This window comes from Neophocaena asiaeorientalis, unplaced genomic scaffold, assembly GCF_003031525.2.
Source record: "Neophocaena asiaeorientalis asiaeorientalis breed wild unplaced genomic scaffold, Neophocaena_asiaeorientalis_V1.1 scaffold145, whole genome shotgun sequence".
Taxonomy (NCBI): domain Eukaryota; kingdom Metazoa; phylum Chordata; class Mammalia; order Artiodactyla; family Phocoenidae; genus Neophocaena; species Neophocaena asiaeorientalis.
In genome coordinates, this window is record NW_020172629.1 from 2,355,569 (window position 1) to 2,370,425 (window position 14,857).

General features: G+C 46.1%; 1 protein-coding gene across 1 annotated transcript; it reads left to right on the top strand.

Annotated features, from left to right (window-relative positions):
* The first annotated feature begins 1,984 nt into the window (after positions 1-1,984).
* HTR5A (5-hydroxytryptamine receptor 5A) lies at positions 1,985-12,992 on the top strand. The gene is made up of 2 exons (XM_024739201.1): positions 1,985-2,725; positions 12,660-12,992. The coding sequence occupies exons 1-2, from the start codon at positions 1,985-1,987 to the stop codon at positions 12,990-12,992; spliced, it is 1,074 nt and encodes a 357-aa protein (XP_024594969.1).
* Positions 12,993-14,857: the final 1,865 nt, after the last annotated feature.

The window sequence follows — 14,857 nt, forward strand, 5'->3', positions numbered from 1 at the left end:
AGAAGCTCTGTATTGAGAGATATCATCATCAAGGCCTGACTACCAGAAATGCAGCTCATCCATTCCTCCTGGTCATGGGCCCTGGAAACGGAATGCAGAATTGTTCAGACCTTTTTTTTTTTTTTCCGAAAGAAGGGGATCAATCATTTACATCTCATTCTAATTAGTTCTGTGACTCCAAAAAGGGGATGTGCTCTAAATGAGCACGTCGGCCCCCTGACGAGAGCCACACCGAGTAGCAGTGCGCAAAGCAGCCACTGTCAGCTGTTTTTACAAGATATTTGGTGAAGCGGCTCTGCGAACAATCTTTATTTAATGAGTAACATTCTCTTCAACATTTCCCAACAGTGTCTTCTCCTCTGGGTTCCAGTGGAGGAGCTTCTCTCTTCTCAGTGCAGTCTCCTGATGCTTGTTTTACTCTGTTAGAAATGGAATCTTGTAACAAAACATTTTTCTCATGTTCAAATAGCTAAAAAGCTTCCAACCAAATTTGTGGCAAACCACTTGTAAATGTACAGGACTCCATGACACCCATTGTATGTACTTTTAAAAAAAGAAAGCTTAATGCCATCTTACTTTCCTTTCTGTCATCTCACTTTCCTGATTTTTATTTATTATATCTTGCTATATCATGTGTCTATTTGAAAGTCACAACTTCTGGGTAGGAACTTTCGATATTTTCTCAGTTACTGTGGATATGTGTATGGTCATGTGAGTGTGTGTGAGGAAAGAGTTAAGCGTGCCCCCTCCTTTTGCGAGTGAGATGGAGCTTTCATAACAACCTGTATCCAGCTTTTCCCTTTGCAAAAAGCAAACGTGACAGAACGCACTGGAGACTCTGCACCTTCTCTGTGGCTCAGAGGAAACGGGTTAAACGTTCTAGCTCCAATACCTCAGCCACCTCTAGGGCAGCAGCAACTGCTATCTTGCTTTTTCTCCTGGAAAGAAAACAACCCTTGAAGGGAAGAACCAGGTGTTGTGTAAGAACGCAATCATGCACTGAACTCATCCAGAGCAAAAAAAGCCAGCGAAATCATCTTAGACCCTTAACTGGGAACACACGTAGCAAAGGTTAAGACCTGTGGAAAGCTAAGAACCCGCTCAAGGTATCCAGACCGCCCCTAGAAGGACGTGGGTAGGCGGTGGCTAGAGGAACGTTTCAAGGAAAGTTCTTTGGTAAACTTGTTCCACCGGGGGAACTCATTTCGGGGAGAAGCGACAGCACCATGGACAGCACCAAGCCTAGCGCGCTGGGGCGGGGACAGCACCGGGGACAGCGCCAGCGCTGGCGCCGCGAACCCCGGGCGCGAGGCAGCCTTATCAGCTGATGCCTTACGTAGGCTGGATCCCCAGCTCGGTAAGACAGGTCTGGGTGGGCGCGCCAGCATTCGCTCTCCGGAGCCGGAGCCGCAGCCCCAGACGGGGCGGGGAAGGGGTGGGCGAACAGCAGAAGGCAGGACCTAGAAAGCAGGTCCCTGCTTGGCTTCCCCAGCACGGAGCTGAGGTTGCAGCCCGCTGCCGCCGCGGGCGAGAGGGGCGGGAAGGGAGGCCGCGCGGCGAGAACTGCCGCTCTGACGCACCAGCCCCACGCTCCGGGGGCGCCCAGCTCCTCCTCCACTTGGGAGATGCCGGACTCTGGGCGACCAGACTGCTGTCTCCGCCGAGGCGAAGAGCCCTGGTCATGTGACAGCTTAGACGGGCCCCGGCTGCGAGACACAGCCCCTCGCCTCTGCTCTCCCAGCGCCTGAGGGATTCAGACCCGCCGCGGCTCGCAGCCCAGCGCCCTCCTCTCCTCTCCGACACACCGTCTCCCACGGAGGCTCGCTGGCGGGGGGTCGGGGCAAACTCCACAAACACTCTCCAGAAACCCTGCCACTGGCCAGAGGTGACAAACATCCGCAGTGGCTTCCGACACAGTGGTCACCACCCCTCCTCCCGAGCGCCCCTTCTCCGCACACCGGCGAGCCCGTCTCCTGGCCCAGACATGGATCTGCCGCCGAACCTCACCTACTTTATCCTCCCCACCCCCGCCCCTCTGGAGACCAACCGCAGCTTCGACGCCGAAGACCCGCGCGCCAGTCTGCCCCTGGTCTCCGTCTTCGGCGTGCTCGTCCTCACCTTGCTGGGCTTCCTGGTGGCCGCGACGCTCGCCTGGAACCTGCTGGTGCTGGCGACCATTCTCCGCGTGCGCACGTTCCATCGCGTTCCGCACAACCTGGTGGCATCCATGGCCATCTCGGACGTGCTGGTGGCTGCTCTGGTCATGCCGCTGAGCCTGGTGCACGAGCTGTCCGGGCGCCGCTGGCAGCTGGGCCGGCGGCTGTGCCAGCTTTGGATCGCATGCGACGTGCTCTGCTGCACGGCCAGCATCTGGAATGTGACGGCCATCGCGCTGGACCGCTACTGGTCCATCACCCGTCACCTGGAATACACGCTCCGTGCCCGCAAGCGCATCTCCAACGTAATGATCACGCTCACCTGGGCGCTCTCCGCAGTCATCTCCCTGGCCCCGCTGCTCTTCGGCTGGGGGGAGACCTACTCTGAGGGCAGCGAGGAGTGCCAGGTGAGCCGCGAGCCCTCCTACACCGTGTTCTCCACCGTGGGCGCCTTCTACCTGCCGCTCTGCGTGGTGCTCTTCGTATACTGGAAGATCTACAAGGCGGCCAAGTTCCGCGTGGGCCCCCGGAAGGCCAACAGCGTCTCCCCCGTTTCCGAAGCTGTGGAGGTGGGTGTTAACGTGATCCTTAAAAAACTTTGCTTGCATTTGCACAGGCCTCATCCCCAGCACATCTCCCCACACGTCCGTAGAAAGTGGGACTTCTTAGTATTTTGGCGGGGGCTGGAGGGGAAGGGAAGGAGGTAGACTGGGAGAGAGAAAGAAAGCATCACAGACTCTGCTCTGACGTGCTCAGATTCACAGAGCAGGTCATCTCTCATGGGTTCTTTCCCTATATATAAAACGAGGGATCTGGACTACGTAATTCTACAGGGTCCCACTAGGCTTGAAAATTCTATGGATCTATAACATCCTTTAGAACGCCTGAGGACGTTGGTTTCTGGGGCTGCACTAGAGAAAAGTGCAGCTTCCTGCATTTACAGTGGGGGATGTTTGAGGAGGTGGGAAGGGAGGGACGGTCACCTGACTTGGCAGGAAGACTGCCATACATCAGGCAAAGCAGGTTAGTGTTTCAACCCAGTCTATTTTCTCTTTGCCAATTAATTTTGCGAAGTGTGGTATCTCCTGGGTTACTGTCGTGCCCAGCATCCTCCTGTCCTCATGCAAGGTTAAAGATACTGTTTACACCTGTCTCAGAGCCTCTGCCCTTGTTATATGCACCCACTGCCTGTGGTGCTGCTTTCTGGGCCTGTCCCCACCCCTGATCAGACTGTCCGTGCAGCTGAGGACCACTTGCTTGCCTCCCGGGACATGAGTAAAGCTGCAGGAGGAAGTTAAAACGCTAAGGCAGACACTTCCCCAGCTCTTTACAAGTGGCATTTAAGGTACGGCAACTGCTACAGCACCCGTGAGGGCTCTTTTCTCATCTTCTCTCCATCCACGCTTTCCTGCTTTTTGTTCACTCTTGGTAATCTGACCCTACGATTCAAGATTCAGGGACCATAAGAGTTCACATGAATCCACCGGCTGTGCAGGCTGCCCACCCCCTACCGCACTCATTGCCAAGGGTGATCCCTTGGACCTGCTTCACACATTTACGTTAGATCAGAACACGACGCAGCACCCATTTCTGTTACTGGTTCTGGGACAACAAGGAAATTCAATTAAGCACACTGAGCACATACTACAGGCTTGCTGCAAGGGGTCGAGGAGTGATAAAGACATCATCTTTGCCTATGAAGAGTCTGGTCTAGTGAGAGAGACATGCATTGTGAACATTGCAATACGATTGTATTTTTCGAGTCAGTAGCTAATTCCAAGTATGACCAGTCAGTCAAGCTTAGAGGAACCAGAGGTGTAGGTATGGGAGAAAGGGGAGGGCATCATTCTAGAAACAAGAAGGAAAAAGGGGTCAGAGGGCACCTGTCCTTTTATCTAGAACAAAAGTCTCACCCAAATTACCCTCCCCTACCCCAGGGAACATCTGGAATGTCTGGAGATGTTTTTGATTACCAAGACTTGGGGACAGGGAACTAACGGCATCTAGCGTGTAGAGAGCAGGGATGCTGCTAAACGTGGTACAACACACAGGACACCCTGAACAACAAAGAACTATTCAGACCAAAATGTTAATAGTGCCAAATTTGGGAAACCCTGACCTGTTAGATTTCTAAACTGGACACGGAGTGCTGATGGGTAAGAGTGCCGCCAAACTGCCTGGAGTGCCCGTGTGTGTGCATCCACCCCGATTCCAGGTCAGGAACAGGAGGCTGGCTGCCCACCAAGGCCCTCCTTACACAGATCCTCTCCTGCCAGGGCGCTTATCCAGGTAAACACAATTTATAATTAATAGCAAACAGCTTTAGAAGGGAAAAGCAATTATACTTCTGTCTCAGAGGGCTTAGTGTGGAAGGAAGAGGGGTTTTCACTGCTCAGCTTTGGAGAGAGCAGAAGCAAGGCATTGTTTCATGTTCCTTCTCTGCGGGATAACTTTCAAAAATGGGTCCCTTGGCTTTGCACAGCCTCTAAGTGATCCAGGGCTCTGCACAAAATGGGTCCCTTGGCTTTGCACAGCCTCTAAGTGATCCAGGGCTCTGCACAAAATGGGTCCCTTGGCTTTGCACAGCCTCTAAGTGATCCAGGGCTCTGCACAAAATGCGGCACTGCCTCTGTCCTCATGTTACTGTGAAGGGTTAATTAAAAACCAGGCTTCCTGACTTCTCGGTGGTAGCAGGTGCCAACGTTTCTAAATACAGTTTTACCACCAACTAGCTATGTTACCTAGGGAAACACAACACTTCTTCCCTGTTCTGTATCTTCAGAGTTTTATTCAAATACATACTGAAAGCCTAACCCTTGTCAGATACCAAGATGAAAACAGGAAACACAAGAAAGGCAGGCCTTGCACCCTTGACAAAGTCTGATGAAACCACTACTAAAGAGCTGACGTGAAGACAGAGCTGGATTTATGCCTTGCTAGTGTAAGGGACTGGGGCACTTTCGAGGTCTGAGTGGGTTGCCATCCTGTGTATGAGCAGCTTTGTTTGCCGGGCGTTACTCCAGTGGGAGTTTATTGGAGTGAGGCCGTCCGTGGATGCCTGAATTTCAGAAGTGAGGGACTGGCACGGCTTGCAAGACCAAGTCCCCTGAGAGGAACTGCCCTTGACCGACAGAGTACGTTCAAGACTGGACCCAGGCTGCAGAACACGCAGACTCGCCCTAAGTTTAGTTTTCATCCCCCTGAACTGGGTCCTCATTCAGCCAAAGCTTCAAGAGAGACCATCAAGGACGGTCCAAATCGCCACCACTGTTGTTGCTTCTTGAAGATGAAGTTTCATCTGTGGAGACCTGATGTTCAGACCCCACAGCAATCAGCATATCTGTCTGTCAGAACAGCGCTGTGCAGAAGTCTTTTAAAGCTCTGGACAACAGATACTGAATCACAGTGAACCAATCAGTAGAAAAATGTTGGCTGGTTTCAGTTAGCAATGGGGATTTACTACATGTGGTAACATAAGATTCAAAGGCTTAATATAAGTTCTGAAGATGTGCTGACACTAGTTTAATTGATGCCTGTAATTTCTCTGAGGCAAGGAGTCAAAGCCTTAATTACTGAACTAAGGGGTGGGCTTCAGTAGGCAATAGTTCTTAGACAGGTGTCATGTGGTTGAATTAATCCACCTGGAGTACGGTCCAGCATTTTCACATTGGTACAAAAAGGCACATTCATGATAACCTAGGAAGAATCAATCTGGACTCTCATGCATTCTGGTCTAATTAATCTTTCTGTCTGTGGTGTCTTTTGTCCATAAGGACTCCAGGATCATTGCTATTTCTTCAGTAATGTCTTGAATTATATACAGTGTACACATTTTCATGTACAGACCAGCTATAATCTCATAACGTGTAAGGACAGCAGTACATTTTATCTGGAAGCGGGTTCTACTTATTAAGTTTGCAGTTGTGTTACAGAAACTAAAGTATTCTGATAATGATCCTGAAATATCAGTTACAAGTTGGCACACAGGATTGTTAAAGATTTTCATTGCTTGAATTTTTGTATTAACTAAGGTTTACTTTCCCTTAAGCCCTTTAAATAGCCACACCATAAATTTGTCTCTCATGGTCTTATTTCAGCATCTGTACAACCAATCATTGTTTTCAATTTTTTAAAACTTATTACAAGTTGATTTGCATGTTTCCTTTTCAGATGACTTTAAAATTTTAGGCTGAAGGATCTATTGTTTTATAATTGTGGGGACAATGGTAGTTATGGTGACACCCATATAAACAAGAAAGCCGTACTGTTGTACATCTGTAATTATAGGCAATTCCCCTTAGAAGTTTAGAAGGACAGGAAGTTGTTGGGTGATAATATCTTCCTTGGAGTGACTTCACTGGACAGATTTTAGATAGTTGTCATTTTGATTTTTAGCCAATAGGGGACATTGATTCTTTCAAGGATTCTTCTGCTGACAGTATTTACAGGTGTTCTTGTCTAGGCTCCCAAATCTTTGAAAACAGAGGTGCTTTTGAATGTTTTATCTAGAGAGCCATATCTTGTATTATTTACTTTCTAAGGATATATGGAAATGTCTAGCCCCATATTGGATATTTTCTAAATTGGCAATTTCACATTTAAATTTATTTTTTCTTATTAAATTCCCTACTTCAGGTTTGAGCCCATTTATAGAAAGACAGGACAAGATTATACTTCAGATGTTGGGTTTACATCAGAATACTGCTTGAAAGTTTTCTGAAGTCTATTTTCTATACTTAGTTTATAATTTTGAATCCTAATTTAATCTTCTCTTAAAAAAAGCCTTCTGAAATTGCCTTATGTATTTTGTATTTTAAATTTCCACAGCTGGGTTATATAGCTCTTCTCTTTTCTATCCTTCTAGTTTTAAATACGTTTCCTCATCTGAGGGAGATTTTAATTAACTAGTTGCTGCTGATCTGTAGTCCAGGACAATAAGAATTTTGTTCAATACTCTTTAAAAAAAGTCTAAATTTGGGCTTCCCTGGTGGCGCAGTGGTTGAGAGTCCACCTGCCAATGCAGGGGACGCGGGTTCGTGCCCTGGTCCGGGAAGATCCCACACGCCGTGGAGCGGCTGGGCCCGTGGGCCGTGGCCGCTGAGCCTGAGCGTCCAGAGCCTGTGCTCCGCAACGGGAGAGGAAGTCTAAATTCTACAGCAATTTTTTGCCCTTCTCCCTGAAGTTTAGAAAAATTCTTAATTATAACCTATATCTTAGCTCTAGACCAAGGTTTTAACTGAAATTCTATAGATTTGACTTCTTGTCTGGCAATTTTACAATGTGATTTTGTTTTTCCTGAGAAAATCCCTGAAGAAAGGATAGTTCATTTAGGAGGTCAGGTAAAGCTGAGTAGAAATATGGGAGATGTAGATGTGCAAGGTGGGGAGGTTTTGGAAAGTTACAAAATCTTTGAGACTAACTTAGAGTTAGAATTTTGTTTTAAGGTCTTAGCAGAACTAAAGAAGCTGACTCTCAACTGTTTAGTGTTTGTCTTCTAATTTTTCTAGAGTTGATCTTAAATATGTTAATTTATTGATTTTGACTTTCAGAAATTCCTCATTAAGTAAAAAAGTTTTCTTTCATATTTATCAAGAGAAATGCAAGAATTAGCATTATAGTGCAATTTAAAATAGGAAATATAAGTTCACAAAGGAGAAGTTTGCGACTTTGACTTAGACAAACGATGACACATAAGAAAATGGCCACTACAGTTGGCCAACAGTTTGTGCTTGTGAATGGTGTCTCAAATCCTTGACCACAGGCCAAGAGGGGGCCATATGACCACCAATCCAATGAGCTGGAATACCAACTAGACAAGGTGACATTTTTTTTCATAAATTGACAAGATAGCAAGTGCCCTCACTTAAGTTTTGTGAAGAACCCAAAGCAAAGTTTGATCAATTGCTTTTTCACAAATTGGTCAAAAGTCTAACAGTCCCCAAATCATTAGCCTTCAGATCTGCCTTGGAATGGATTAGAGCTTATCAAGCCAATGCCTTACAGAACAATCCTTTTTATATTCAACAGAAAAAAAAAAGGTATTCCAGCACAAAAAACAAACAAACCTATGAAAACAAGGTTTTGCATATTTAGACAAACAACAGCAAAAACAAAGAAAACAACAATATAGTAAGTAGGTTATGTCATAAAAATTTTCACTAAATGGTATACCTCCAAGACAAGAGATCTAATAGCCTTACACAAAAATGTAAGTCAATTACCAAATGGTGCACCTCTCAAACAAAGGTCTAGTGACTTGATACAAAGACCTAAGCTGAATGATCTTATTCGAAGACACTTGGTTACAATCCTTGTATAACAAAACACATGGAGTGAGAAGAGCCTGGTGGAGCTGGCTGGAACTCAGCTCACTGAGAATGATGCCCATCTGCAGATCCAAAGGCAACTGGAGTCGGGGGTACAGTGAATGCACCTGCAGCCTGAGGATCCTGGGGAGGATCCACAAAACGATCTCGGTGGACTCTCTAGAATGTCCAAGGATGATACAACCACCACACAGTATCTGAAGTAAAAATACTCCTTACTATATAGCAAGAGAAAGCTACACTTGTCAGGTGCCGTCTGACAGAGCAGAATGCCCATCATCTATGGGGACTGGGGACAGCGTTGAGTTTAGGGACTGGAGGACATGCAGGGGAGCAGGGAGCTGACACCCCCAGAGTGGGGTTACTGCGTGAGACTGCTGTTGGTTGACTGCAGCTCAGAGGTGCACTTATTGGGGTGAGCCCTGCCCTAACTGGCTGACGTTCAGAAGTGAGGGCTGACACTGACTGGTTGGTTTGCAGGTGTATATTCACGGAGCTGCATTGTCCTTGATCCACTGAAGGAGTTTAAACAAGTAGCAAGGCTCTTTGTTGCCACAGCTACAGAATAGTCGGTCTTCTGCTAAGTTTGTGGGGACGTTCTTATTCTGCCCCTCGCGGAGCCCTCCTTAAATGGGTGAGATCATCTCTAGCTTGAACATCCTGACTCATCAGTACATCTTACATCGTGACAGTGACCTGATCTCACCTGCAAATCACCTGAAGCCACACTTCCAAGGTAAGAGTCTTCACCCCTTAATTTCAATACCCACTACTGATGATAATCTATTGATTATCTGCGATATTAACAGGGAGGTGAAGCAGAATAGTTTGAGGAAATAAAAGAACGTGCTAGATTTATGATTAACCAGTAAATAGTTATTTAACACATAACCATTTTGGAAGAATGAGAAGTCTAACTCATAGGTACATGTTCCCCCCAAAATTCGCTTATTTGGAGATGTGAGGCTAAGTGTTCACTTAGAAAATTTTTTCATGTGAATCTTAAATTGTGAGGTTTGTGCTTTAAATGATATAGCACTTCAAAGATAGATGGGAAAGGTGCAATTTGGCTTGAATGTTCACCTTTTTTTGCTCCATTACCTCTCTTTCTGTGAATCTACTAACGACCATGATGAGTAATTGACAGAGTAATCAATAGAGTCTATTCTCCAGACTTGATTAAGTGCCTTATTGCAATCGTTGATGAGCAAAGAGCTAAGGAGTCTGTAAGTCAGAGAGCCATAGGGTGAGCAGCCAAATCAACCACCTGCCAGCATCGGGAGCCTGAAACTCCCCAACAGCAAAGCCCCTCCCCGCAGCTGAGCCTCTGCTGTCCCGGAAGAGCCACTTCAGACCAATGACACTCTCACTGAGTGAGCTGGTACTGAATGCCACACACACAAGAGAGGGACCCATAAAATGCTCAACAGTTCTCACCAAGGTCATAGAGAGTGTGCTTTTCTGAGAAACATGGAGTTCTCTAACCTATGAAAATTCCTTACTCAAAGCAAACCATAAAAACAATGTATTTAGGGGAAAAAGTTTAATTGGAATTCAAAACAGAATTCTAAGAAGTGGGAGAAGACCCCATGGAACATTAAAAGAACTGTTAAAAATGAATTTAGATTCTTTGCTGGAAAGGGGCCCCGCGAACGTGCTCCCAAAGTGTCGTGCTAAGAACTCAGCGAAAAGGACGGTGGATAGAATGCCTGTGGGTCCTACTGGCAGAGAGAAATCATCCTGAAGACAAGCTTAGGAATAAAGTAACTGGGAAGTCTCTAAGAGTACACTTACGCAACATTAGAACTACCACACAGTGGAAAATTCTTGTAGATACAATGAATGCATGCTATGTTTGGGAACAGCTCATAGGAATCCGGGTACATTATACTGGAAGAATCCAGGATTTCATAGCACAGCTGCCAAATACCCACACAAGCAGGCCCACACTTAACGGCACCTAACATTCCCTTATGAGGACCAAGATTTGAAGTGATGGGTTTCCATAAAACTGTCTTATAATACTTGGGCTATAGAAATATTCATATCCTACGCTACACCTGGAAAACAAACAACCCTGTGATCCTGTGTCTCTCGGACGAATGATGAGGTACTGTGCTACATTCTGATACGGCAGCCCCTCTGGATACGGGTCAGGACTGTGTCTGAAGGTACCAGCAGAGTCTCAAAAGAGGCAGACATTCTCAGTGTCAATCATTAGGAGAGAAGACGGCTCCTCAGAATGGAAACCTTGCAGCTTTTTCCATTATGCAAGAGCAAACTCCTACCAATAGAACATGTAGCACTGGGGGTGTATCTCACCCTTCACAGAAGACTGGTCATACACTGGTAGTCCAATCATGGGGCTCATTGTGTCTTGCAACTGGAATTTGAGTATCTAAAGGACTAAGCATGGGCTTCTGGAGTCAACCTGAAAAGGCACTGACCACAGGGAAGGCAGACAGGGAGCGGGGATGGGAGGGGTGGAGAGATTCCCTAGAGTGTGTCATAGCTCAAAAGCCAGAATATCTAGTTATGTGTTGCTGTATTTATTTCTACTGTTACCCCAGGGCCTTTGAGTCTGGTTTAAATGTTCCGCTTTTACACCAGGTGTGCTATAGAGAATTAATGGGTGGGCACAATGGCGTCACATCCCTGAGTGGCCAGTCTTAACAGCGAAAAGGTCTGAAAGGAAGGAGAATTTCTTAGGGATTTAAGAGTCAGGACCAGAATTATTCTTCCACTGCCATCTTTGGGAAATGGCTGCCTTGATGCCATTTTGGGATTGAGCTTTATTAAGGAAATTGGTAGTTTTCCCTATTTTCTTTATGCTGAAAAATGAAACTAAAACTGTGTTTGCATTTCTATAAATTAACTCCCTGAAATGCATTCCCAGATATACACTAATAAATAAGAAAGGTAACTATGGTTCCATCCAGGGGTGAGACTGGGAGAGAGAAATTTTCACTTCTTATTTCATATGTGCTTTTAAGGGTTGCAGAAAAAGGAACTATTTGTTTCAATATTCACGATCTTCTGTTTAATTGTATAATGCTTGGGGTTTCACTGTTTTTCAAACAGATGACAGGAAGGCTATCACATGAATTTAATAATTCATACACGAGCCAACATTCCCTTAACTACAGTGTTCCTATTTTCAGCTCAGTTATTCTATACGATAGGGAAGCTGCTGGGGCGCGAGCTGGGTAATTCTCCTTTTCAAGCGTACGGGGGTCACAGAAGGCTGGAGTTGGGAAGAAAAGGATTTAATGTCAGGGTAGTCTCACCACTAGTGAATGACTGATCGACCCAGAAACTGTCCCACATTGTGACTGGAGCAACTAATTTGCTCACTTAGCAAATCAGCCCACTGCAATTTCCTTATATTTAGGGGGCCTCATCATCAGACACCCCTTATTCCAGTTCCCCAAAGATCTAAAAAATAGGGCTGGAATGGAGGAAAGAGCTTCCTTTCCCAGGAATTCCACCCCCTTAGAGAAGGGGTGTGAAGCTGGAGAATGTAGTTCAGTGGGAACCTGCCTTCCAGAGGACTTGAGAGAACCTACGTGGAGGGACTCAGAGTTTAGAGCCTCTGTTTTCCATAAAAGTCAGGGGAAGGGGCGGAACACAGAATAAACAGGGAGATAAACATCCTGGTGAGTGAACTGTCCCAAACAGTAGAATATGTTCTGGAAGCACAGCAGTAGGAACCTTATACCAGAAGAAAAGTTCTGGAAAATTCTAACTTTTTAGAGGGGATTCACAGAAACCCAGAAAGTTCTAGATTTTGGAATCCTGGGTCCTGCGTGTACGGGGTTTGATAAGGATTTAGCGGGCTCCTGATTACTCGTGTTCCGTGGTCATAAACTGTATACACCGCGTGACCTGCTTACTTCTGTTGTTCCCTGCTGAACAGACGGCAACAGGGACTCCATCGTCATTGCATTATTGCAGATGTTCCTATTTTCCCTCCATTTCTAAGATGTAAGCAAACACCCAGCTCTGTCAGCACGTTTTCATAGCCGAGGGTGGTCCCCACATGCTGCCCGGTCCCTGCGTCGGACAACTGAGGACGTTCTCTTGAAGTGGATGTGCGGGGCTCACGCCCACCCGCGTCTGGGTTCAGCCCAGGCGTGAAGAGGCGGCTCTTCCTGAAGCCTCTGCTTACCTTTTCCAGGTGAAGGCCTCCGCTCGGCAGCCCGAGATGGTGTTCACCGTCCGCCACGCCACTGTCACCTTCCAGACAGAAGGGGCCACGTGGAGAGAACAGAAGGAGCAGAGAGCCGCCCTAATGGTGGGCATCCTCATTGGGGTGTTTGTGCTCTGCTGGATCCCCTTCTTCACCACGGAGCTCATCAGCCCCCTGTGCTCCTGTGACATCCCCGCCACCTGGAAGAGCGTCTTCCTGTGGCTCGGCTACTCCAACTCTTTCTTCAACCCCCTGATCTACACGGCCTTCAACAAGAACTACAACAGCGCCTTCAAGAACTTCTTCTCCAGGCACCAGTGACTGTGAGGCCGGCACAGGCAGGAAGTCTCCCCGAGCTCCATCTATTTCCCCATCCTCACCCGGCACCACCTGGAAGAGACAAGCCTTCAAGTTCCCCAGGGTGGTCCTCGGAGCTGAGCACCTCACTTCTGCACTCCGGGCAGGAACGCGAGTCTCCACAGGCAGTACTGGGGACCCCGTTTATCCAATTTATCTGCTATTCCTCACTCCTCACCAAACAGCCACGGACTTGGCCCACCAAGTGCCCTTTCTTTACAAAACCCACTCCAGCGTGCTTACTGTCCTGGTCCCAGGGAAGTCCAACCAGGCAGATGAGAGGGAGGAGATAAATCCATATAGGCAGGTTGAGAACAGACAGGAAACAATGAATAAGAAGTCACAATGGGGACATCTGGGGAACAGGAAAACATAATTGCAAGTTTCCGGGAAGAGCCCCCATTTTGAGTATTCCATCCTACAGTCCTAGGAAGTATACCCTAATACTTACTGTGTGTGTCCCGATATTTGGCCACAAAGGATTGTCTCCAGACATACTAAAGTACGCAGCGGCACCTGCAAGACCAAGCAATACGGCTTTATGGTTTTACTTATGGCAACCACACACACACACACGCCAAAGCTACTGAGGAGACAAATGTTCCAACTGGCGAGTTTATCGGCTTTATGGTTTTATTTATGGCAACCACACACACACACACACACCAAACCTACTGAGGAGACAAATGTTCCAACTGGCGAGTTTATTCTAAAATGCAAGCCATCAACTTGGAACAGGAACTAAAAGTCAAATCAAATACCTCCTTCTATTTTAAAGCAACTGTTCACAACACAGAAATATCTACTAGTTCCGCAGAATCTGTCAAACTTGCTTATTTACTATGGGTTCCATTTGTGTGGAATTTATTCAAATGTTGCTGAACAAAGACTTTTATCCTCAGATCATGAAATTAGAGTAACACGACTGTCGCGAAGTTGTTGAATTCGTAAATATAGTTTCGTACCCAAGGACTATGAAGGCATGTTCAGCAAACACGTGCACTGCGGGGAGATCGCTGAGTAATTGGCTATAGCTGCTGTTATTCATTGGCAGGTAAATACCTGCTGTGAGGCCAACACTGGTAACTAACGAGAAAGCAGGAAAACGGGAAAAGGTGGCCTCAGTCCTCTGCGAATTAGCACTTTTATATAACCATGAGGCAAGACAATTAAATGAAGATGCAGTGTTTATATGATCCTACAAAACCCTAGCCATTACACAAAACTTTAAAAAGACCAAGGGCAATAAAACTGCTTGTGATCTGCTATGTCCCTGATTCTCTGAATGCATGGATTTAAAAATTACGTATTATAAGTCTTTGAATTATTACAACACATATATATTATTATATGTATTATTTTGTACATACTGAGCTATATCAATTAAGATATTAAAAATAAGAAATTTATGTCCATCTGTGGTCTTGCTTTGAAGTTTAGTCTTGCATTTACTGCAAAGATGGCTTTTATTCAAAGAATGTGATCAGATAAGGAAATGTTACGCCACTTGTGAAGTCTGATAGTGACTGACAGTGCTAAATGCAGATATCTTATCTACACATTGGAGCAATTCCTTGAGGAATTTACTTGGAAAAATCCTTAGATTTTTCCTTCTTTCTGTATGTATCACTTGAAGCACTAAACCCACAAATATTTTAAAATACAAACTGTTCACTTATTCAAGTTTCCTTCCCCACTTCCAAAACTTCATTAAGTCCCCCACAGCAGAGAAGAATAAACTCAGACATGAGGACCTGGAGATACGACATCAGAATCAAGGGTAAAATTTTTTCAAGTCTATTCTATCTGAAAGTCCACATGAAATTTTT